Raw genomic sequence first — 25,233 nt, 5'->3', positions numbered from 1 at the left:
GAGAGAGGAATAAAAAGGTTGTTAATGAATTACTTCAACTATTCATCTCCACCACCCCACCTGTCTCTCTCTCTGTCTCAGCAGGAGTCAGTTGATAATGAGGTGTGGTGTTGTCAGAAACACAGTCCATGCTCATCCATCCAAGCTGCTTAGTAAGGGGCCTGGTACACCACTGTCTGGTGCGCACGCACGCACGCACGCACGCACGCACGCACGCACGCACGCACGCACGCACGCACGCACGCACACACGCACACACGCACACACGCACACACACACACACACACACACAAGGTCACGAGGAGACAGATGTCGGGGTACGCACAAGCACTCGTGCATACATACTGCACAACACACCGCACACACACACTTAAGAATCTGTGTGAGTTTGGACTAATGCATGAACACACACATAGTGTTCGTACAGGTTCACACACAGGATGCATTTCCCACATGCATATACACACAAGAGCACAGACACACAAAACAGTCAGAGTTGTGACAGTAGAAAATGTTGTGAGTATTGCTGTTGACCTTTACTCCAGTTCAGGCAGTGACATTATAACTATAATATGTCTGAGCGTATTTGTAGATACAGCATGTACTGTATGTCCTGTTAGTGTGGTATGAGTATGTATTGTCCTCTACATCCAAGCTTCCTCTTCTCTTCATCCTACCAACCCCCTGATCTCCTTCGACCTATTTCCTTCCTTTTTTTTTTTAACCATTCATCTCTCTCTCATCGCTCTGTTCGGTGCCTCCTCAGTCCTTGTATCTTTCTCTCAGCATATTATAATCTCTCCTTTCCTCTCTCTCTTCCTTTCAGGAGGGTGAAGGGTAAGTGAAGATCGTTGGGCCCCAGTGGAGAGGCCCAGACATTGTGTGTGTGCGTAAAAGAGTGTGTGTGTTTGTGTGCACCCCATCATTGCTCATCTCTGGCAGCCTCGCTGGCTGTTCCCCGAGCTACAAGCTACAGAATAAATACACTTTAAATCACCACACATGCAGGCACGCAGACACACACACCCACACACACACACATGCAGACACAGACACACACACACACACACACACACACACACACACACACACACACACACACACACACACACGAAGCCTGCTCCCTGGCAGCACTCTGCTGCTGCTAAATGAGGGGTCTGGGGAGTTGTGCCGGCAAAGCCTTTGGCTACTCTCTCGCTCTTGTCTTCTCTCCATGCACATGAGTCAAACACACACTGAAAAAATGAGCTGGAGTTATGATGGGCAGACTGTAATACGCCAGGATAGTACAATGTTAAATAGATGGGATTCCGCTTACTGAACATCACCAAACCAGGAACATAAAGGCACGCAGGGGACCCGGAAACCTTCTCCACACAGACATGCATTGACTGAATGGAGGAAACATCAAGACCATCTGCTCTTTGCATGAAGCAGATCCACCGAGTGCAACGTGGTGAAAAATACAAGATACCTTTTTTTATCAAAATGATCTTTTGTGTGGGATATTTGAGTTTCATGAAACATGGGTGACCTGCTCGAAAGGTCCCTGTGAAGAATCAAACCAGGTGCTTCACAGTTACATGGTGCTGGTCTTCAAACCCACTGGTTCATTAATGGAGCAATATTTATAATCCACTGCACTGATTGGCTGACGTATTTTTGGCCCAGCGTGCCATCCCTGACACACTTCATCGTTAGACCATATCTAGCAGTTTACAAAGCTGATTCAGATACTGAATTATTGAAGGTAGATAGTGAAGATTGTTTGTTCATCACACTGAGAGACAGGTAAGAAAGACTGAAGGTGAATTAATGAGGAGTTTCAGATTCATGCTTAAAAACAGACCGAACTGCAGAATCCACCCAAGTCGAGACCAGTCTCACTCTCCATAATATCCAGTATTTAAAGCCACCTGTTGTAGATATCCAAAAGTATGTGGACAGAGGCACGTCGAGACCCCCGTCCACAAAGCTTTGGTCTATAGTCATTTTTCATAGTTTAGGCTTCACCCCTTAGTTTGAGGTGATACAATTATATTTTAGACAGTTTTGTGTCAGCAGTTTCTTATTTTGACATGACAAGTGTTTTCCAAGCTCAGCATGGACGAACTAGACTGGCCTTCGCAGAACCTTAACCTCAACCCAACCCAGCACCTTTTGGAGGAAATGTAAGGCTGGCTGCAAGGCAGGTCTTGTCATCCACCATCAGCAGCACTTCACTAATGCTCTTGTGGCTGAATGGGAACATGTAAAAATCTTGTTGAAAGCCTGTCTAGAAGAGCAGAGGCTACATTTTACATTTTGCTGCCTAGGAGATGTGTGTCCACATACTTTTGGTCATTTAGGACTGCAAATCATTTAAAGCTTTGAAATGTTTACACATGTAAACTGATAACTGCCAGTGTTTCAGGTAATTTTTATAAATGTAGTTGAGAGTAAAATTCAAAAGCAGATGAAAATAACTAGATTTTTTTCAGCGTTTCACTTTTGTGTGATTTAAAATCTGTCACCGCCTCCACATTCAGTGGGATTCTGTATCACTCTCCATCCTCTCTGCAGTGGGTGTGGGTGCAGGTGGTGATAGCCCTCCCCTGCTCTCCCTTGCTCTCCACTGTTTCTCTTTTTCATTCAACTGCAGGTCTTAAACCAGTGGAGTGTGTGGAGAGGGAATGAAACTGTGTGTTTCATCACAGTTTGAGACAACTAAATAGAGGACGGCTAGTGGTGACAGTTTGTCCACTCAGTGCTCTGGGCTCGGACACAGAGCACCTAACTGAAAAGTCTGCAGTCGTGGGAGGATTCGTTTGAGCACTGTTTTATAGCCAGGAGCTTAAAGCTGTCTTATGGTGGCAAAATAATAATGATGTTAAACTGTGATCTGTGTACTCATTCTTAAAATATGTGTATACTCCAACTGTGCCAACTGATAAATGAAACAATGGAATCTGACAAAGTGGGATTATGTTGCACACAGACATACACATGCACACACAGACTATATATATCCCTGACCCCAGGCTGTCAGTGCATCTTGTCCTCATCCAGCTCTCTGTCCTTCCCACAGCGTAACGTCAACTAGGTTAACTGTGGCTAATACAGCACAGCACTGCTGTCCTCAATGTCTCCACTTATATCTCAGTGCATCTCTCTCTCTCCACCTGTGCAGCTTTCAACAACATAACAAATATCAAAAATTCTAGTCATAGTCCATGTGAGGGGGTGAATTGGAACAAATCCAGATGTTAACTTAATAATAACAGAGGGAGCAGCCCTTTGAGAATAAATGAAATTCAGAGTTGAAAATTTGGATTAAAAAAACAAAACCCACTCATCTCTCATCATCATTTCAAGAAGTCACAGATTGTGCCTTTTTAAATAGACACTGCTCAAAGACTTTGGACTTAAATCAGAAGAAAAAAAAAGAATAAGCTACAGCCTGTTGAGTGTGGAAGAAACTTCAGAGGAAAAAGTTCTCCAGTGTTCTGCAAGCTTTTACTATATTTTTCTAAGAGAGAACTGCATCCCATAGACAGCACCACTGCACTAATGCTATGCTTCATATGTGATTGATGAGGCTGGAGAAGCTGCACTAATCTTTTAAAACTGAATCCTGACATGTAATTGTTGAATATTATTTTTCCTATTTAAAATTTAGTTATATTACATAGAAGTGTGCAATAAAACGATTTAAATTACACACACCCGATAAAATCCATTCATATTTTTAAGTAAAAACTGGCATAGTTTTAGTTCCTATAGATGCTGCCATGTCGGTTTACGCCCAGATACGCCTCCTTGGCGTGAGCAAGAAGGAAGTGCAGTGTGAGTAATGGAAAAAGTAAAGAAAAAGGTAATTCAACCGGGATGTTATCTGTAGGCCTCATATACATTTTAAGCACTTAAAGATCCAATGTCATGCTAAAGTGTATGTCATGCTAATAGAAACAAATGAAATAGTTAAAGTTGTCATATTGGCATTTAAGTTGCACTGACTGATTTCCAAACTTCAACCAATAGCTTAGCTACGTTTTCATAGCCTACCCTGTTAGCTTAACTTGACCTCTGCCTGCACTGCAACTTTACCTCTGAATGGATGTTTCCAAAGCGGCCTCACTTGCCTGACACAAGTAAGTAAATTAAATCATTCAAAACACAAACTACCTGTGTTCATTCACCTGCTGCTGAACACCACGCTGATTACAACCTATTACTTTCATAGCATCTTCTGATATTACTGAGCTGGATCATATTCTCAACATGATGAAACTGCTCATAAAGTAAGTCTAACAGCTGATCATAGTTGACTGATGCATGTAAAGTTGCCACCTTAGGAACAGTGTTTACATCACCTTTGAAACGAGATGCACCTTTGGGTCATAGCTGCGCTCCGGTACTTAAACAAATAGAACTACACCTCTGACCATTGAGAATCATTTTTGAATCAAATCCTGAGCCCAAGAATGGAAACCGAATCAAATTGTGAGATATTTGGAATTGTGCACTCCTGATGTGACAAACATTACATATATTACATTACAGCATTTTACAAAATACAAGTGAGATCTACATTTATAGAAGTAAAAAGGAAAAGCAAAGTAATTCAGAATCTAACAATGCCTAAAATGATGTAGAATAAGAGTGAACTAGGCTCACACTTCAGAGGCATTGTGGAGTGAGGATTAGAGCCTTATCAAAGTGATTTATTTTCCTTTCAGTAACACCACTCTTTGGAAGGACCTTCTTGTTGCTTTTTCTTTAGCTGCCCTTTCTGTTTCAGCCTTTGTCTGTGAGGCACAGAAGCTATTTTCTCATTTATACAAAAACAAAACAGAAAGCAAGAAAATAAAATCAATACGTCTGTGTTCTTCTCATTGTCTACTTTCTTAAAGTCCTCCAAAACAAACCCTGCAGTGTTCAGCCAGACTAAGGACAGCTGTCACTGTTAGGAGGTTAAATTATTAATAAACCTGACATAAAGGTATAAAAGCTCAGGCAGAGACATTTTCAGACAAACAAATTCCTCTCTGGCAATTCTCTCTCATGTAATTGGGCAGTTTGGCATAAGACTTGAAAGCTACAATGGAAGGAGATTAAAAAAAGAAAGAGCTTACCTGAGGCGTTCTTCAGGTAGCCGTTGGAGTCCACTGTGGTGTACATGACATAGGGACCTGGCTGGTTAACACCAAAAGGCTGTAAAAACACACACATGCAAGCACAAATAAAAAAAAAACTGACAAATGTTGACATCTTAGAAATACCTTTTCACATCAGCTGTCTGTCAGAGAGGGCGAAAGAGGACAGGGAGGAAAAAACAGGGAGGGGTGACAGAAACACAGAAAGCACGAGTGGGCAGACAGAGAGACGGGCATGCTGTCACCACAGTGACCTTGAGCACTTGTTTAGTTTTATTTTTCATTGGGTGACATGGCAAATGTCTGACTTAGCTGGCTTGAATCTGACTGAGCATAAATGAGTGTGACGGCTGTGTGTCTGTGTGGGCGGATACAGAGAGGTTGTCTTATCTCTTCAGTATGAAAGGATGTCAACTAATGAAGAGATCTGTTGAGCCATCCTTCGCTTTAAATCAGCTAATCATGAGACGGTTACGCATGAAAACATACACACTGCAAGAGAGTGGGCCATTTATGCTGTGACACTCAGTGGTCGGGTGAGAGAGGAATAGAAATGAGGTTTAAAAAAAAAAAAAAAAGAGGGAGAGAGAGAGAGAGATGAGAAAACCACAGAGGAGCAGACGAAGAAAGAGGTGTGACTAAGAAGAAAAGGAGCGGGAGAGTGAAATGAAAAGATAGACGGGGTTGATGGATGGGAGAGGAGCGGAGTAGAAACAGCCACGAGCTCCACTCGTCTACTGCATTTATCATAGCTTTCAGTTAGACAACAAGCAGGCGGAGGAGCAGACAGACAGGAAACCAAAACAGCTCCAATACCAGCAGCCTCTTGTTGATGCCAAAGCTAATGTGTTTTGCAAAAGGGTTTCCGCTGCTGAAAGGTTGTATAAGGAGCGATGCTATTGGTTGCCTTATTTCTGTCACATTTCTTCATCCTCCTACACACGGGCATCAGACGTTGGATGAAAAACAGGTGCTCGAGGCCAGAGGTGTGGACTCGAGGCACAGGTTTGATGACTTTAGACTCCCCATGACTAAATCAAAAGAAAGACTTGCAACTCAACTTTAACACAAATGACTCGTGACTTCACTTGGACTTGAGCCTTTGATACCTCACGCCAGGCCCAAAGATTAAAAAGCAGTGTTTCCCATACAGTGATTTGTCTGTGGTGGCCTGACATGATATGAACATTTACAGGCACATATTGATTTTCTATTTTATCAGTTATGGTCACTCTGCTTCTTTGTCCTCCAACTGTTTCTGCTGGGGCGGGGCATACAAGCACATGAAGCAAACAGCAGAGCACCGAGGCTGCGGTGTCCGGACCAGGTGACGTAAATTGACAACAACTGCACTCTAAAAGGCCAATAAGCACTTTAACAAACCACCTGTTCAACAAGCATGTAGAAAAGTGAGTCTCCAGGTATCTTTTACACAACCACAGCGAGCTGGTTATAATAATAGTGACTTGTCATGAAAAAGCTAAAGTGAAAGCAGTCAGTATATAGCACAGTAACTGCAGGTAGTGATTCACACCAGCAGCAGAGGAGGACAGAGGACGGACTGATACTGACTGATCTTTTTCATTCTTTCTAAACTTCACTCAGTATTTGGATGTCAGGTGTTTCATTTATTTTACTGACATTTCAGACTTCTTTCCATAGGATAAAATAAGATAAGATCGCCTTTATTAGTCCCACAGTGGGGAAATTCGCATTGAGATATTACTGACTTTATGCTTCATTGTATTTATGCTATATATCCATTTTTTGTGGCATTTTTTTGTGGAAATCTTTTAGGTTTTCATTCCTTTATTTTAAAGTCAACAGTGAAGAGACAGAGAAAGAGGGAAGGGTATGGTTTGCAACAAGGGTCTGGCCAGAATCAAACTGTGGACATGCATGTGTTGTAACCAATCAGCCGCCAGAGCGCTTCAGTGTGAATTAACTCCAACCCTGATCTGAATTTATTCTTTTTTGCAAATAATTAAAAAAAGTACAATTCATTCGTAATGAAAAAGGACTAGTTATGGATAAGATAAAGAAAAAATCTGCTCAGCTTGTCATCCTGACTTTGGGAGGATGAGCAAGTCACAGCCCTTCACTATAGTCCTTGTTTAACTAGTGTTATTTTGTGATTATTATTTTTGTTATGGTGCACAGACCAGGTAAGTAAACTTTATTTAAAGAGCAACTTTTGAAACCTGGTTTACAAGGTGCTGTGCAGTAAAAGAAAATCTGCAGGATTCATTCATTTTTTCCAATATCAAAGTGCAACTTAAATCATTCATATAGATTTTATTAGAACGACCTGCCTGAGTTGCGTGTGCTGCAGTGGAGACTCGAGGCTTCTCTGTGTACAGCTATCTTACTGAGGGCATGTGAAGAACATGTACATCCTCCATCTGTGGGAAACGCTGCTCTATCAGAACTAAAAGTAGCAGCACAACAAACCCGCCCTGTCCCAGCACCTCAGTCAGATATTCTGATGCTAGCTCACATCCCAATTCAAAAACCACAACTAAAAAGCAGCAAACTTTAGCTACCCAACTTTCCAGTGTCACCACCTATGTCAATGCTTATTGTTGTTAGTGTTCTTGTTTGATGATATTGCACATGTACATAGTTGGTGAAGAGCACATTATGACTTGTTTAGGACTCAACCCCAAAGTTTAGGACTTGGGATTTGACTAGGGACATGAGTGGAAAGATTTGAGACTTTTGACTTGCAAAACAATGACTTGGTCCCATCTCTGTTTAAGGCTAACTGCTTCATAAAATGATGGGTACATTTAACTCCAAAAGGGCAATATGTAAGAGTTAATGGGTTCATTCCAATGCAAAATATTACACCCAATTTAGATGCAGGTTGTGACCAGGAATGGAAATGAATTCAAAGATGCTGACTTTTGAACATCATTTACCCTACTTGTCACAAAGCAAGAGAGACTGCAAGAGACAGATGTGAAACTGAAACTTATCCATCTGGTAATTATTGGATGTAATTCATTACAATTCTCAGGTTAATCATTTAAGTTTAAGAACCATACTGTAGACTGGAGTCTCACATGCTAACAGTAGTAGAGTAGACCCTTGTCATACATGCATTAGCTGTCTGAAAGCGGTATTACTCTGTAATGAAACTAGCAGCTACAGCCATCATATGATGTCATGGAGAAGAATATATTTTATCATAGGGTGTTAACCTAATTTAAATTCTATTCCTTTATGAAGGACCCTGTAGTGAAATGAGTAAGGCTGGTAAGGTGGTTGTAATTGCTTTATCTGATCTAGATTTCAATAGTCTTCAATGTGCTGATTTGAGATGAGACAGTTTGTAAAGGAGTGGTACAACATGGCATATTTTGCTGTTACCTCTCTTTATGTGTATTGGTGCTGTTTTCTTGATCAAGCTTTTTTTACTGAGACAAATTCTAGGGCAACAAGAGCAACTTAAGGCCAAGCCGGCACCTCTGTGAGAGGCCTATTTCAACCTTGCAAAAGTTTGTGTGTATCAAACTAATAAGAGCTGTGTGGGCTTATCACACCCACGCAGACCTTGAATATCTCATAAACTTCCTGAATCTGAGAGTAAACTAGGGATGGATACCTGTTATTATAAAATTATTAGTACAACCCATTCTCAACAGGCCATGAGCAACAAAACTATATTTACCAAGGACAGGAGCTGGAAATCAGGCAAACCTGGAATTTATTTATTTGTTTTATTGAAAAATTCTCAGATATTGATATTTCAGTGGAAAATGTCATTTATTATTTATTTTTGAATTTCCCCAAGGCATTAACAAAGTATCTATCTATCTATCTATCTATCTATCTATCTATCTATCTATCTATCTATCTATCTATCTATCTATCGCTATCTGTCCATCCATCCATCTGAAAATGTACTGGAAAATGCCAACCACTAGGATGAGAATGAAACACAGTGGGAGTTGAGCAAGTGAAAAATCAGGTGCTGGTTTACTGTAGAAAACCAAACCTCTTTTTTTCTGTGGTTTCCATTTTCTGTGTTTTCATGCCACAGTAAAAGGTAGGTGCTTATAAAGAGGAGCTTATATGGTTAAAAATACACATCATCCATTCAAATTCCCTCGCCTAATTTCCAGAATATAAAGTTGATATTCCCTTAACGTTTTGGCTGGCAGCAGTGGTATTTATCTATCTCTCCCTCTCTCTCTCTCTAAGAACTGCTGAATACAGAGTCTGGAGGAGGATAAAGATTTATGCATGTAATGATAAGTGCACCCAGACAGACACACCTGGTTAGACTGGTCAGCTGTCAGGACAGATAAGAAACAATTTTACCACACAATCCTCTTTTTGTGCCTTCGTTAGAAAAGTGGACAAACCAAAAGACAGATTTCTTACCTTCACATCATCTGGGCAGTCGTTGGAGCAGAGGCCGCTGAGCACTGAGAAAGGCAGAGATGCCAGAGTTAGACATGATACTCAGCATGTGTTAAATGTCCAGCACAATGTCACACTCTGCTGCTGTGGTGGTGCTGTGTCTGTGCCCCGAGGGCCACTGTATCAACATGTATCAAACATCAAGCAGTCAAACTCACACAGGGAAATAAACTTTGTTTACACAATGACTCAAAATCCATTGTGGCTGACAACCAGAACATAAAAATCCAATTCATATTAACTGTGCCTGTGTGTTACCTAGCGTTTGCATTGTATTTCATACCATTTAATCATCTTTTCTGTTTGTTAGGCGGACGTTGACAAGACACAAAAAAAAAAAAAAGAAGAAAATCAAAGAAGGGAGGGAAGGAGGGTTATAAATAAATTGCTTGCTGTGAGAAACATAAAAAATAAATGTGCAAACTATTAACACTGTGTGTGCGTGCATGCACACGCACTAAGCATTTCACTTATTTGTCTGTACAAGTGAAGCAAGGACAAAATCCACTGAATTGCTAATCAGTCATTAGAGAAGTGACTTTATTTGCATACTAATAGGGTTCTGGGTCTAGGTTGCTTTGATTTGCCTGATGGAGTCACGCTGAAGCCCAATACTCTGTTAATAAGGTCTGTACCCGGTGCTGTAGTAAACAACAGCCAAACTCAGTGCACCCATTCAAAGGGAACATCACAGTGGATCATTGTATAGACAGTGGGCAGGTAAAGCCTCAGGACTGGATGGTTCATCACCAACTTTCTACAGACGTTAATTACAAACATCTCCTGTACAGTCAGCCTCAATAACCCATTGGAAAAAAAGCGAGCAGTGGAACTATTTTATTAAAGCTTTTCAGTTTTGTAAAGGCTGTTTAAAATGGGCTGGTGTGCAAAATGACAGGTGACTCTGGATGCAGAAGTGACCTATAGTCAAATGTGAAATGTTTCCTTTTACATGATCTCTGTTCAACTAGTCAAACTCAATATTCTCCATAGCTCCCCAATTGTTTTTGTCCACATTTAGCCATTCACTCATCACCATGGTTCCTCTGTTAATAGAAGTGTGCAGCACACCATTAACAAATGGCAACTGTTCATAAAAGCTTGAATGCAGTATATCTGAAGGGCAACACAGTGTTTTCTTAAGCATGTGTTGTTTCACAGAACAAATGTGCTCCTCTTTCAATTAAAGCGTCAATACACATCAACTCTTAGACACTAGTGTCAACCCACAACCCACTCTGTTTGTATTTTTTCCAGTTTTTTTTAAACCTTTTTTATTTTATTGTATTTTCCTCTTGCTCACCTTGTGATGTGCCATTCAAATCATACAAACATTTCAAATTTCTCCATGTTGTGTTCTTGTGAGGGGTATCTACAACAATCAGCCAAGACCTCCAGTTTCACTATGAGATTTCAAACTTCACTGTGGGCAACCAAAGCTTCGATTAGCTATTACAACAAAATAAATGAATCCAATGGAAAATTTACTTAAATTGTGCAATTTTTTGTCCTGTATATTTCTTTATTATTTTTTAGACTGAAATACCTCAGCAGCTATTCAATGGTCTACATATATAAGACACATATACTATTCACCTGATTTTCCCTTTAGTGCCATCCTGAGGTTGACATTTGTAGCTTTGACCAAGATGTCAAATTCCCATGAAAGTTTGTGTAGAAATACAGATACATTTTAATAACGTAGTTTGTTGCTGCCTCTTGGCTGCTGCTGTTATTAGTTGCCACAGCAGAACACCATCAGGACAGCTGATATGACATGACAGGATTTTAGGCTAGATGTTCTTCCTGACAAAACCCTGGGTTCAAGGAGCTGGGGATTGAGTGGCGAACCAGGGATCAGTGACCAACCTGCTCATCTTGCTCTATCAACAGGTCAAAATTGAATTTTTTCTCTAAACTTTTGTTTATGACCAAATAACTGTAAAGCTAATGAGATTCCTATTAACCTGAGCTACTTCGTGCCTGGTGCTAATTAGCAAATGTGAGATCGCTAATACCCTAAACTAAGATGGTTAATACGGTAAACACAAATACCTCCTACACGCCAATTACACCAAACCCTGTATGCAAATGCAGCAGTGGTCCAGAGTTGATGACAGCATTGCACCATTTTCATGTGCTCTGTTCCCTCTATGTGGTAACTCTTCTGCCATCACTTTGTATGCATAAACAAGAGGATTTTTTTGAAGCTTTGATTTAAAAAGAAATGGCATATGTGTGGCAAAAGCATATTTACTGCTTTGAAGTTCACAAGCTTATTAAGTACATGCCTGAAGTGGAATTCAGATGGAGCGCCCATCAAAGATAAACATGTATTTCTTGACCCCTACTGACCACACTGCATCAGCTGCTGCTTGTTCTGTTGTCATATAACATGGCTTTCAGTAATCACATCAGTAATCAATCAGGGGTTGCTTGGTCTACAAAATCTTTTCAAGTCAAAACGGGCCTGCAGTGACGACAGGCCATTTATCATTTAATGAGAATATAACGTCTTTAGTAACTGCAGTAACTTCCTAAACCTGTTTCTGGCTACCGTAGAGCCCTAGAAGCTGAGTAAAGTTGAATAAAGCTGAATAAAACTAAATACTCATTAGGTATTTGAATCTGAAAAGATGAAAGCCTTTAAAAGTCCAAAGGAAGTTCGACCCTGTACACCAAAGAGGTCAGAAACAGCCCTGCGTGTAATTATCGTGCTCATCAACTCTGAGCAAACACCTCATCGTCACATCACAGGCTTTGGACCAAAGTCATCTGTGAAGGACATCGATGATCAATAAATCAAAAGAATCAGATTATTCATCACTTGTTTGAATTTCATGATGTTTGAGGTAAGGCTACAGGCACCGCTGTCACCGACACTGTAAATCAATAACACAGAGGGATTAGACTGCCATTTGTTTGGAGTCAGTCTCATTTGGGATTATCTGTAAAGAGAACAGTGCACATAGGACAAAGGCTGTAGCAGGGCTGCATAAAAATGTGAGGTTACAGAGCAACTATCTTCACTATCTATGCACTTCCCAGAGGAGTCTCTGCATCTCTGTGGGCTTTACCACAAACTGTGAGCTTGAGTCATCGTACATCCTGAGTAAGACTGATATGAAATGTATCCTCAATTTACAAAGCACCACAGAGAAAGAGGAGGATGTCAGTGCATGAAAGGACCAATGGGAACAAACAATGTCGCGCAGCTTGAATACAAATACAGGAACAAATGCCAGGAACTGATCAGGAACTGTCAGGATTGTCTATTTTATTGGGAAACAACTGAGAGAAGGAGTTTAATGTAAATTTAAATGAACAAATTTGAGAGGAATTGATTTGCATGGCAATCTGTTTCTTGGTGACAGAAAACATCAACCAGATTTTTGTGACATTTTAATTTCCAGTGTAGATGTCATAAAGCTAAATCACACTTGGCACCACATGGAAGTAAGACTGTCAGAGCAACCTTCTCTCATACCAGTCCTCCTGTCTCCTTTTCATTTCCTGTCAAACACCTAATAAAGTCCAAATTAAAACCAAAAAGGAAGAAGAATCAGCCAACTGTCTACAAATCCACTGAATACTCAGGCAATGGAGACATTTATCAATTTAATTGTGAGAGGGGAAACACACACATGCTATATTGAGAATTTCATGACATTAATTCATTGATGCATAAAAAGAAAGAGACAGAAAAAGATGGACATAAACTGCATGAATGTGGACGTCCTTCACAACTCGGTGGGCACAGCGTCGCTCCAGGAAGTAGATGAGTGTGTGTCAGGGTGAGAATTTTTGGTGTGTGTGTTTGTGTGTGTCTAGGCAAGGCTGTCATGACACTTATCAGAGAAGGGAAACTCAAATCAAGTGTTTCTTATGAGGCTGCTTTGTTCTTCATACTTCAATCTCTGGTTGGCATATAACAAGTGTGTAACAGCTCCTCCATGGCTAAAACAAGATCCCTGGAACAGCTCTCACATATTCTGTGGGCGACACATTTTGTCTCTTGCCAATACAAAAGTCTTTCTCTCACAAACGCACACACACACACCCCAAAACAGTACAGCTTACACAGCCTCTAGTAGATTGAGCTAGCCTATTTTCTAGTGTAATATTAAGACTGATGGCAGCTCCTTCGCAGGACTAACCTAATCAAGTGGAGGACGAACTGGTCTGTGTACTCTGTGTGGGTCTGTGTGTGTGTGTTTGTGTTTTCATCACCGAGTCAGCCAGCGAGCAGCATTTCATCAACAGGCTGCGCAGAAGTGTCTACTCTGTCTTTTTCTTTTTTGGTTGGACCACAGCAGCAGGGCAGCCTTATAAATGGGTCTGCCACTGAGTGAGTGAGTGAGTGAGTGAGTGAGTGAGTGAGTGAGTGAGTGAGTGAGTGATCAGGTTGGTCGGCCGAATATTGTGTGATTAAGTAATACATTTGCATCGTTGGTCTGTCGGCCAAGCGATGATGTTTCTCTACTGGTTGTTACTCGTTCAAAATGATTTGGCACAAAAAAGCTGCGTTGTCAATCTAGCACCTTTGTCACCAGATTAACTGATTATTCACCTTTAGTGACTTTATTTCAAAAAAGTGCCTAGCAACAACTCATGGTTCACAAGTAAATATAGTTGAAATCACAGCACAGTCGTCTTTATCGATGTTCATCAAGGTTATAAAATCAGCTTGGAAATGGCTGTACATGTAAGAATGTTCCTATTGGTAAACCACTTTTGTGGTTTTCAAACACTGCTGAAGACACTATCCTGCTGAGAAACTTACATCCCTAAAGAAGGGATCAGCTGGCCTTGCGAGATAGGCTTAACTACTGCATCCAAATTAATTCTTTATTTTTCTAATTAAGCCAGTTTAGAATATGTACTGGCCGGTCACAAGTTGTGAGGGACAGCACTCATTTTCCAAAAAAAACCCCCCCAAAAAAACAAACAAATGACCAAGATGTCTTTGTGTTGTCTCAGCAGCTTGTTCTGTGGTAAGTAAGTCAGATGTGGTCAGAGGTACAAATTTGAACAAAGTGTTGGGTGTTTTTGCCAAGAACCTGAATATCTGGTGGGTGCGGGGATTTATGGCTAACTTAATGACAAGCAGAAGTTAGGCTCTGTAATCAGACTTGCCTTGCTCATTAGTATGTACTGCATGTCGGGCCATGTCTAGTTTTGGTGACAGTTATCAGCTGTGACGCCCGTCAACAAGTTGACATTCAGACCACGACCATCGTTGAACTCGGTCTTCTTTTTGATCTAAACTACACATCTGTAAAGTGTCTTGACAGTATCTTGCACAGTTGTGATGATATTGCAGTAAAATGAATCAATGAATTTGTCCACAGAGCCGCCAGTGCATTCAGAACCATCTCTGTAACTAGTAACAATGTATTGGTACAAAGTATAATACAGTCTTCTACAGAACTAACTTAAAGGTGGTGTGCTTTAGTATTACTGCTGCCAAATGCTAAGGGAATTATATAAAAGTAGCAGAAAACTGGGGCTGAGAGTCCCCTTCAAATGAACCTGTGTCATAGACTTCTCAAATGGATGACGATGTATTAAATAAAGAGAGGATTATACTTGCTATTTCTTATATTCTGTACAGCAAGACCTTCCTGTTATAGCCTAACAGGTTTGACTTGAATTTACTGACTATTGAGGTATTTGGGTTTGAGGTGTTGATATGAAATATTAATGTGTCGCTGGATGTAATTTGAAGCATTCATTCATGGGCACAGGCAATAATTTCATCTGACTTTCTAATGGGTATCAGGCAAAAGCTTCAAATGTTGAAGAAAATAAAGCCAGAATTAGATTTGTGCTTCCATCAGCTGGGTTGCAGACCATAAATTGAGTTGGCCTCTTGAATTGTTGTGAATTTGAATGGGAGTTTAAAATAGTAACCTTAATTTGTAAAACTACCGACTACCAATTTTTCTTATTGTGAAAGAGGGAGAGCAGGAAATCAGCATCTTTTCTTGGCTTTTTCTGATACATTTTATGTTGCTGACTTGCTAATAATGGCGCAGGAACTATAGAGACCTTTCTTAACTACTGCATGTTAAACACCCAGGTAATATTTATGCTTGTGTTTGTTTGTAAGATTTCATCTCTTATGTTTTTTTTTTTTATGAAAACATGCTGAAATTTCAAGTGTGAAAGTTTGAAATATGCAGCAGCAAATGTTTCATACACACATTCTGTAAGAGACTGTAACAAAACACTTACATTCACCATGAAACCTTTAACTTTTACAACAGATATGCTCCTTGAGTACATTTTCATCCACTAGAGAAAACACAGTAATATAGTCCCTTAGAGTGCAGAGAGAGGTAATTTCATGGGAAATAAATTTCAGCTAACTGCACTTATAAACACACAATTCTGCATGCATGTGTTTTCACTCAAAAATGATTGTTTCTGTTTATATAATAGTCGCCTTTATATAACTGGAGGCTCACCTGTAATTGTGGCCTCATTGGCCCTCTATAAAAAGAAACTATGGGGAGCCATGGTAACCACATGCTTACGTCACAACACAGTCCTTAGCTGTTGGGTCAGCTGACTTCACATATGAACACAAATAAACACACAAACACACATGCACACAAATAGAGCAGACCTTGATAAGGGAACACGACATGCCGTCTCAGCGCTAGTGGCTACGAGCGCGAGTCAACGACAGCCAAGCAGACGCACACTGTACATGCAAACACACTGACACACAAACACAACAATGTGACAGCTGAGCAGTGTTTGCTCTGAGATGCTCATCACTTCTCATTGTCCTCAGGATGCTTTTGCTGACCGCAGGGCTGCTCACAGACATGCATGGGCACAGCACATGCCTGCACACACACACACACACACACACACACACACACACACACACAAACTGTGACTGACAGCGAGCTGACGTCTGCTTTTAAACAGCAAGAGCAACTCCAGAGGTGACCACGTGCTCATGGTTAAGTAATCTCTGTCAGAAGGATAATCTACACCGCATCACTACATACGGTGTGTATGAATTTCATATGTGTGAGAGCAGCTGCACGTTTTCCGAGTTTCTGCTTTTCTGCCTGGTAAATAAAGACCCGTGTAGCATAAAACATTTGGATTTGATTACAAAGAGCTGTCACTTAACACAGTGTCTCCCAGAAAACTGGTTCCTCATCAGTGCCTGACTGAAAACTAAAAAAATATCCTTATTTGCCCCTATTAGACATGATGGCTTTAACAGCTACTGTCTGGTCGAAGTGTAAGTAAGATGAGGCGCTGCACTGCTGTTCAGATCCCAGAGGGAGCTTCTCCTGCTCTGTGTTCACTTTAGGTAGCGCCATTAAAGCATTGTTGTATGCTCACCGTCCCTGAACAGCTGGCAGTGGCTTCCACTGTGTGTCACTTTCAGGTGAACACTACAAATGCAATGTGACCACCACATTAATTGGCCATATCAGTTAGAATAACAACCAAAGATCCAAGACTCAGAAGACAAAATGCCCCTCACCCCTTTTTTCTATCATTAAATGATAAAAGATTATTACACACATAAAATAGTGAGGATTCTCTTGTACTCTGAGGCCAGCAGGTTTGGCAATATTGTAAAATTTCCCACAGCTGTAAAAGATAATTGTCTGGCCTGCATCACTGGTTCATAAAGGCAAATGTTAGTCTTAAAAATCAGCCCACAAACTTCTCCTCTGCTTACTGCAGCCTGGCCAGGCTCAGTGCAACTTTGCTTGGGTTAGGAACATTGACATTGGCCGCAGAGCAGAATTAATTTGCAGGCGATTGGATTAGTCTTCACAGCCATAAATCAAATATGGTGCCCAAGTCTTATTCAAAATTAAGCGCTGCCTGTTGTATTCATCTTCTAAACCACTACCCATAATTTGCTAATTGGTCTGCCTTGCAGCTACCTCAATTCTCAGTGGATGGGGTCCACACTAATAAAATTGGACCTGATAAAACTTGAAATTGATTCAGACTGGCTTCTCTCAGGCAATGTCGCTGTAGCCTCGCTGCTGCTGCTGGAAAGATAAGCGACAAAGTTTCCACCTTGTTTCCACTGAAAAGAATAGTGGTATGAAAGGCATCAACACCATACTTGAAACCCATTAATGACAAACTACCAGCTGCTAACCAATATTTCTGATTTTGGTCAGGATCTTTAATAGTTTAATGGTGAAGAGTTAAAAAATAAAAATCCCATCACAAATGCTCTACAAGAAATATGAATTCCTGCTCCTTGTAGATAATGAATAAAACATCTGTAATATGTAGTATATTCTATATATTGGCTCAGTTGTGGTCAAATTTGCAGGCAGAGACATTTCAACTTCAACTGTCAACATAAGCTGGAGCAGGATGTTATTTTGACAAACATGGGAGCGGGCACTCCCACTCAGCCTTCTTTGTGTGTTGCAGCAGAGAAGAAGTGTTCACACAAATCTGAATTTGCAGCCTCCAGTCAAATCCTCCTCTGGCCGACAGAGCCACACTCAAAGACTTCATGTAAATCTCCTCGTTGTCATTTGAATGAAATGAAAAGAAGGAATAAAAGACAGCTCTGACTGACAGACTGAGGGGGGCAGAGAGGAAGCAGGAGGACAGGAAACAAGACGTTTGTTGAACTGAAACAAGAGGCGAGGCAGGGCGAGGGCAGGAGGAGAGGTGAGAGTGAGAGGGTTAGAGCAGAGGAAATGAAAATATGGAAGGAGAGGAGAGGAGAGGAGGAGATGTGGAAAGAGGAAAGAAGAGAGCTAGATTTAGTATAGGAGGAGGAGAGATGAAAGAGGAGGTGAGGAGGGGAGAGAGGAGAAGGGAGTATGTGGGCCTGAGAGAAGCTCCCAGATGTTTCTCAATGCAGCTAATCTGCATCCTAATAAGTCAGCAGGAAACTAATCAACTCATATAGTTCTGCCTGTCAGTCTCTCTCTTCATCTCTTTTCCACACACACACACACTCTCACACACAAACACACACTTGAGATGCTCATGAAGAGATACCCCCTCCCCTCCCCGTCACCCATCATTTTATCCTTCTTTCTAATTTTGGAGTTTATGATTTCTCCCATCTCGTCTCTCCTCAGCAGTAATCATCGCTCCATCTGGCCACCCTGCAGCCAGTTTTTGCATCACTGTTTCTTACAGCTTAAAACGGATCCTCACATTGTTCCTGGAACGTTTAAAGTCATATATCGCTCTTTCAGTGACGGGGTGCAATGATTGGGTCCCAAAGTTAGGACTGAATCCAAAACAGAGCAGTGGAAAACCTCTCTAAACCTGGTGTCCAAGAAAAGAGAACCAATTCTGACTCTGACCCTTTTCTAATAGACCTGATCCAAAATGTGTTTGACCCGAACAGATCCTACTGGAGAGTGAACACAAACACTGGCTATACAATTAATGAGCAGCCTCATTCAAAAAGTGTAGGTGGACAAAGATTGCACTCTGTGCCTCACATAAAAAACACATATTATCTGTGGTGAGCAGCCAATCTGGATGAACCCGTATGGGTATTAGACATAATGAAACAACAGAGACCCGTAGCAAAGCAGCAGACCAGATATGGTCCGATATGAATACATATAATTTGGACTTGGCCTGGCTCAGGTTGTAAGGCGGGTCTTGGTTTCCATTGTTTCTAATGTGGCAATTTAATGTGGTTAAAGCAGGTAAACACACTGATTAATGAGTTAATATGACTTTGTACTGCACGAAAAGCTTCTCCTTCAGTTCATTAAATTCCTGCAGCAGCTGAAGGCAGCAGGACACATATCTTAAGTCTCTGATTTGAAAAGTGCTGCACCAACGTGTAATGCCATTATGCACGACTTTCACCGCTGTGTTTACCCTCCACTAGTACCAACAGTACCACTAGTACCACTAGTGTTTTAGCTGCAGTGTGCACGCTAACAGCAAACAGTAATCTGGCGGTCAGGGAGTGGGCGAGCAAGAGTGAGTGAGCTGCTGTCAGAGGTGTGCTGATCGGTGCACAGCCGGCTAAATCAGAGTTTGTGTGTTGGGGACCGAGAGTGGCCCTCAGAAAAGCAGTGGAAAAAAATCTCATCAGCACTCTTGTTTTTGTTGGCACCATTACAAAAGTGTTAAATAGACACACATACGCTTTGAAATGAAAACGATCTGTCCAGACGAGTGTTTTAGCTCTGTATCTCTGTTCATACTAATACAGTTTTACAATATGGGACCTTTATGACAACATCAGTCTTTAGCACACCAGGTTGCAACAGAAATTGTTTTTGCCATGAAAACAGAGAGGGGATGAAACTGAACTGTAACTATACACTACATAACTTTCAACCAATCACTTTGAGAAGAGCCTTTCTTGAAGGAGTGTCAAAACAAAATGACATACAGGCCAGATATGCCTTTTTTCTCAGCTTTCAAGGATATATATTTATTTTTACTGAATGGCATCATAGCTGCCAAGACTTCCACTTGGCTGCAACTCCACTCAAAAACCTCTAGATTGCTCGTAAATAATATATGCTCCTATGGCAACAGAGGTAGGGGTCTTGATGGAATGCGCCAGTGAGCGAACTACTGCATGTCGGGCTCACAGGAGGATAAGATGTCAGACTGCTACAGGTTCAGGTCATCTCAGTGTGAAGAGCCCAGCAAGAGTCCAGGCCTCTGGCAGGCAGAGAGGCAGGGCTGCTGTCTGAGGGCAGCGTGTGATGGATTTATCCCAGGAAGTCCACGTGCATCATGGGATCTTACCTTTCATTCACAAACTGCACACACACGCATACGTACATAGACACCAAGCCCGACACAAAGTCAATCCTTCTGCGGGTGTTGTTCGATAACGCTCAGGGGAGGGATGAGGGATGTCATCTTGAGAAAATGGGATTCCACATTAGAGAACAGAGAACTGGATCAGGCTGTCGACAGAGATGCATCAGTGGCCAGCATAATGTGTCAAGTCTGAATATGAAGTTCACACATTCATTCTCACTTATTACAGTCTAACACTATCGACGCTATGCTACCAAATGTGCCTGAAAAGAATGTTAAATAAACTGTTTACCCTGAGGGGTTTGTCACGGGAGGTGCAAGGCTATTAAGCTGCATATGAGCACACATTCACAGGGGAGATAAATGAAATGTCAACAGAGTGTAACACTTGACAGATACATTTTTATTTTGGTTGCTTGTTGTTTGTACTTAGTAGTCAGCTAGATGTAGAAAATGCAACAGTGAACACGTATGAAATATTTAAAACCAAAAAATGTAATAACTGAAGTCGAATGAAGAGGAGAAGTGGGGGGAGCTGACAGCGTTTGCATTGATGGCAGAAAAAAACTGGGATTTTAGTGTGTGTTTTATTTGATTTGCTGCTGTGAGACAAGACATGAATAACGAAAGCAACAGTGGTGTTCAGAGGGATGGCACAAAATGAATTCACGTTACAGCGGGGGGAAGGGGGGACGAGTGAAGGTCACAGACAGACATGCAGTACCCAAAGCTGCTGTCAGAATAAGGTTAGGATAGGAAAGGATAGGAAAGGACAGGATAGGATAGGATAGGATAGGATAGGATATGTCTCAGTGTAACTCCACATCTTCAACCTGAGCAGGGTCTAATCTCGAGGGGTATGCAGGACTTGTACAGTTCTTGATTTGTTTGAACATGATGGGTTCCTATTGAGCTTAATCACAAAACAATCTAGTTCCCATACAGAACACTGAAAATATTTATTGTCCACTCATGGTATTTATGTCAGTCACATCCTTCAAATCACCTGACTGACATGCACTAATGTCACCGTACTGCACATTGCAGACTAACTTGATGAGGACTTTCACTGTACACTTTCCAAATCCTGCAAGTCACAACGATTCAGAGCTTTTAAAGGTGACAAGCTTAAAAAATGGATACAATGTGTTGTAACTACAAACAGGAACTTTCTGAATGTGGTCACTAACCACCAGGTGTGAGTCATTACCACTAACGAGATAGCTCGTTAGGGGTTGAGTGTGAGCTGAGGTGATGAGCTGGATCATTCATCTAGAAAAAGACTCAACACTATGTTATTGTTTTTAGACACAATCCATGCTCTGCTGGCTGGACCACAACAGCAGAGCCAGCCCTATAATCGTAAATGCCTGTGACTGAGTGGGTGAGTGACTAAGTTGAGTGATCATAGTTTCATTGGTCAGTTGAATGCCACGTGACTGAGTTGGAGTTTCCCTATTGTTGATCTTTGAAAATGCTACTTTGAAGAGAGTCACCAGTAATGTTTTCTCTTGCATCTAGTCTGTTCAGTGAGTGGCAGAGATGAGGAGCAGCAGTTTGTTACCCAGAAGGAGGCTGTGTGCTATGTCAGGGACAAAATAAGAATGATATCCTGTAGCTTCTAAATTTCTCTCTGAGTGATCATTATACAATTAAATATAGCTGAAATCACAGCACATTCTTTGTCTTTAACTCATGTGATTAATTTGAGCAGTTGCACAGCAGCTTGGTAATGGCTTTATAAGTTAACATTTAATCTTAAAGGCCTGCATTTCAGTAACTTCTCATACTTGCTCTGTTGTCTGACAACATACACAGAAAAACCTTTGAATGTGAATGGCTTTACTGGGAATTCAGCTCAAGTGTTCCTTTCTGGATTAAAAATCAAAAAATATTTGGACAGTCACTTGATTACTACAGTCATATCATGCAAGAATTTGTCAAAATGGCCGAAAAGTTGATTTTAGTATGGTCCACTTCAGGCATTAGAATGACTTAGCTACACAAGATTGCAGATGAAAGCCAGCGAAGTTAACACTTGCAGATAATTGTCTCTACCACAGTATGTAATTGTCTCTAACAATTACATACTGTGCTCCACACAGATCTCAGCTGGTCACCTGGAATCACTGGGTCTTACACCAGGACCCTGCATTTATCTCAATCTAGCATTCAGAACAAATGCCCCACAAATGCTGCGATGAATGCCAGGACTTGGGACACTGGGGACTCCAGAAATGATTTTCATGGCAGAGATTTTGACTTTTCAAAGCAGGAAAAGCACTGGTGTAAATAATATTAACAATGGCTCCATTATTGAACATGCACAATAGCAGAGCAGGGCTCTGGCTCACCTAAATGGAATGTAACCACGTGTGCATTTCCTTCTCCTGCTGTGACAAGTCAAAATGTCTATTTAGATCTACTCCCTGTATGCTGGAAACCATTATGTCCTGCAACGAATTCTGACCATGTCATGACATGTGCTCTTCATGGAACTAACTTGAATGTTGCAGTCCACTCCATGTGGGCTAAAAACAGCGTTACAATCAATAAGACCACACAGACCATCAGAGTTCGGCACAAATCGCATTTCAATGCAAAGCTGCAGTGCATCATTCAAGTAGCTGAGAGAGTGGTCAGCTTGCTGTATGACGTCAAAGACCTGCATTAGACCCACAATTACGGTATCTAACTGTTTGTCTTCCTATGCTGTGATTGACTCTTCTGGTGTATTAGTCCTCAGTCTTTCCATAATGGTCGACTCCAACACAGGAAGATGCACACAAACACAGTCTTGGAGTAAATGCTACTACAATCTGCACTGACTATACCTGACTGACCATACTAGACTATATCTACTGTACCAATCTTCTTTATCATTCTGACATTAATGGAGCTATTTGTAAGTTTAGCTAACTTTAGCATTAATAGCTAGAAGAAAGCTAGTCTAGAAGAAGGTCAAAATTGTGTATATGCGATAAGTTGCCAATCAATACTGATTCTTATACATATTGTAAAAGTGTTAACAATTGTGTGTGCTGGTGTGCATTTATGGTGACGATTTGTGTGTGTGTTTCTTGTGTGTGGGAGATCCTGAAAGCAGAGGAGCAAGTGTTACCCCTCCCTTCCCAAAAGACAAAACAACAACTGTTTGCCAACTGTGCTGCGGCAAAAATGAACAACGATCCTTTTCCTACTAATGAGCAGAGCGGAGTGACAGATTAAACTGTGCAGAGGCCCACCCTTGAGTGGAACTATTTTTGCTTTCCTCAAATGTCACTAGGTACTAACGCTGTACCAACACATTGACTTCAAAAGAAAACGTCTTGATTTTTACTCAAACACTGTTACAATAAAAAAAACTAAAAGAAATAAAATCTATTAACTGAGAAAAAAAAACTGTGTGCCAAAAATATATGAAACTATTTCTGAGCATTGAGAACAGATACTGAAGCTACAGTTGCTTCTAGTCAGACATCATTTGTGACTCAAATACAACATACTGGAACAGACGAGATGTGCTGTTTCTGTAGAATTAGTGAACATTTAGTCATCTTAGTTGCATAGACAGAATAAGGTTAGAAAGGAAGGAATGGAATAGGTTATTTTTCTGGCATTTCTGACGTCTTTATCAGACAATCAAAGATGGAAAGTGACAGATAACAAGGGGAAAAGAGGAGGAGGAAAACATGCAGAGCTGCCAGTCTGGCTTTGAACCCAGGATATCGTGGCTATGTGGTTTGCACCAGATATTTGTGCTTTGTGGGAAAACATTCAATTAGAATTACTTACAATGTGTTTATAACTTTATGAACACCCATGGTCTTGTTTTCAGTTTAGAGCCAGTGTTGATTCACACTGTATGATTTTAATAAATCACCAACCACTTCTTTGAAAGACCAGGAAAACAAACATAATAGCAAAAGAAAAAAAAAAAAGAAGGAAACTGGATATAAACAGAAACAAGACTGTGCCCTTTCCAACAAGTTAAACATGACCATTTCTAAGTTGTAGCTAATTTTTGCTGCATTAATATCTTTGTTAACATTAATATACATGCTTTTACAAGAGAAGCTGGGGGAGAAATCTAAGCAGCTTTTAAAATGACCTTTTGGGAGAAGGTGCATTTACAACAGCAGTTTTGTGCTGACAGTGGCCATTTTAATTTAGGCTGAAATATAACAAAAAAGCTCACACAAGATTCCCTTTTCACCCCCAACTGAGTAGCTCCGGGATAAAAAATCATACTAATATGACAGATAATAGTCATGACCATCTGCTGTCTAGGTCTAGGGAAAAGAGCTGCTCATGTTCAGTGATGATTTTAATTGGTGTAGCAGGGGCTGTTATGGTAAAAAAAAACATACACTAAATCATAAATTATTCAAATTCCAGTTGTGTGTGTAATATGATGAGGATAGCTTGGGCCAACTGTGAGCCCAAGCTATATAAACTGGTTTAAGTATGTGGAGAGGAGGGAGGAACAGGGCATACAGGGCAATTCAGTCACTTACCCATCACTTTAACGAAGTAGGCATCAGCTTCAAAATTGTTCTTTAAAGCATGGATGATCAAGTCGTTTTTGCCCGCTGCCTGGCTCAGAACCAGCATGTCTAATATACCCTGCAAATGAAGACAGGCATGCAGATAAGGGACAATGAGAGCATGGTGTGTGTGTGTGTGTGTGTGTGTGTGTGTGTGTGTGTCTTCTGATGTACATTTTTATCCCTGTAAGACACTGGGTGACTGAGCCAGTATTATCTTATCATCTCTATTCTTCCTCTTTTCTCTTCTCCTCACTACATCTCTCTCTCCCATTTAAAAATCCTGTCTCAAGGGTGATTGAGGGAACAAGGGATGAAAAGAGAGAGAGTAGAATCCAACAGACAGGCCACAA

The 25,233-nt window shown here is 40.9% G+C and overlaps 1 protein-coding gene across 2 annotated transcripts in view; it reads right to left on the bottom strand.

Moving 5' to 3' along the window:
• itfg1 (integrin alpha FG-GAP repeat containing 1) overlaps nt 1–25,233 on the bottom strand; it is a 156,532-nt gene that overhangs the window by 25,263 nt on the left and 106,036 nt on the right. For both annotated transcript variants that reach the window (XM_071489191.1, XM_071489190.1), the window contains exons 12-14: nt 24,851–24,959; nt 9,525–9,568; nt 5,115–5,193 (exon numbers count right to left, since the gene is read on the bottom strand). In XM_071489191.1, coding sequence (XP_071345292.1) covers nt 5,115–5,193; nt 9,525–9,568; nt 24,851–24,959 — 232 coding nt within the window. The remainder of the gene's footprint in view (nt 1–5,114; nt 5,194–9,524; nt 9,569–24,850; nt 24,960–25,233) is intronic.

The sequence above is a fragment of the Trachinotus anak genome, unplaced genomic scaffold (genome assembly GCF_046630095.1).
Source record: "Trachinotus anak isolate AG129_WGS33_773 ecotype Australia unplaced genomic scaffold, CSIRO_AGI_Tana_v1 ptg000011l, whole genome shotgun sequence".
Classification (NCBI taxonomy): Eukaryota; Metazoa; Chordata; class Actinopteri; order Carangiformes; family Carangidae; genus Trachinotus; species Trachinotus anak.
Note: the sequence above shows the minus strand (reverse complement) of the source record. Positions and strands in the feature narration are given on the sequence as shown.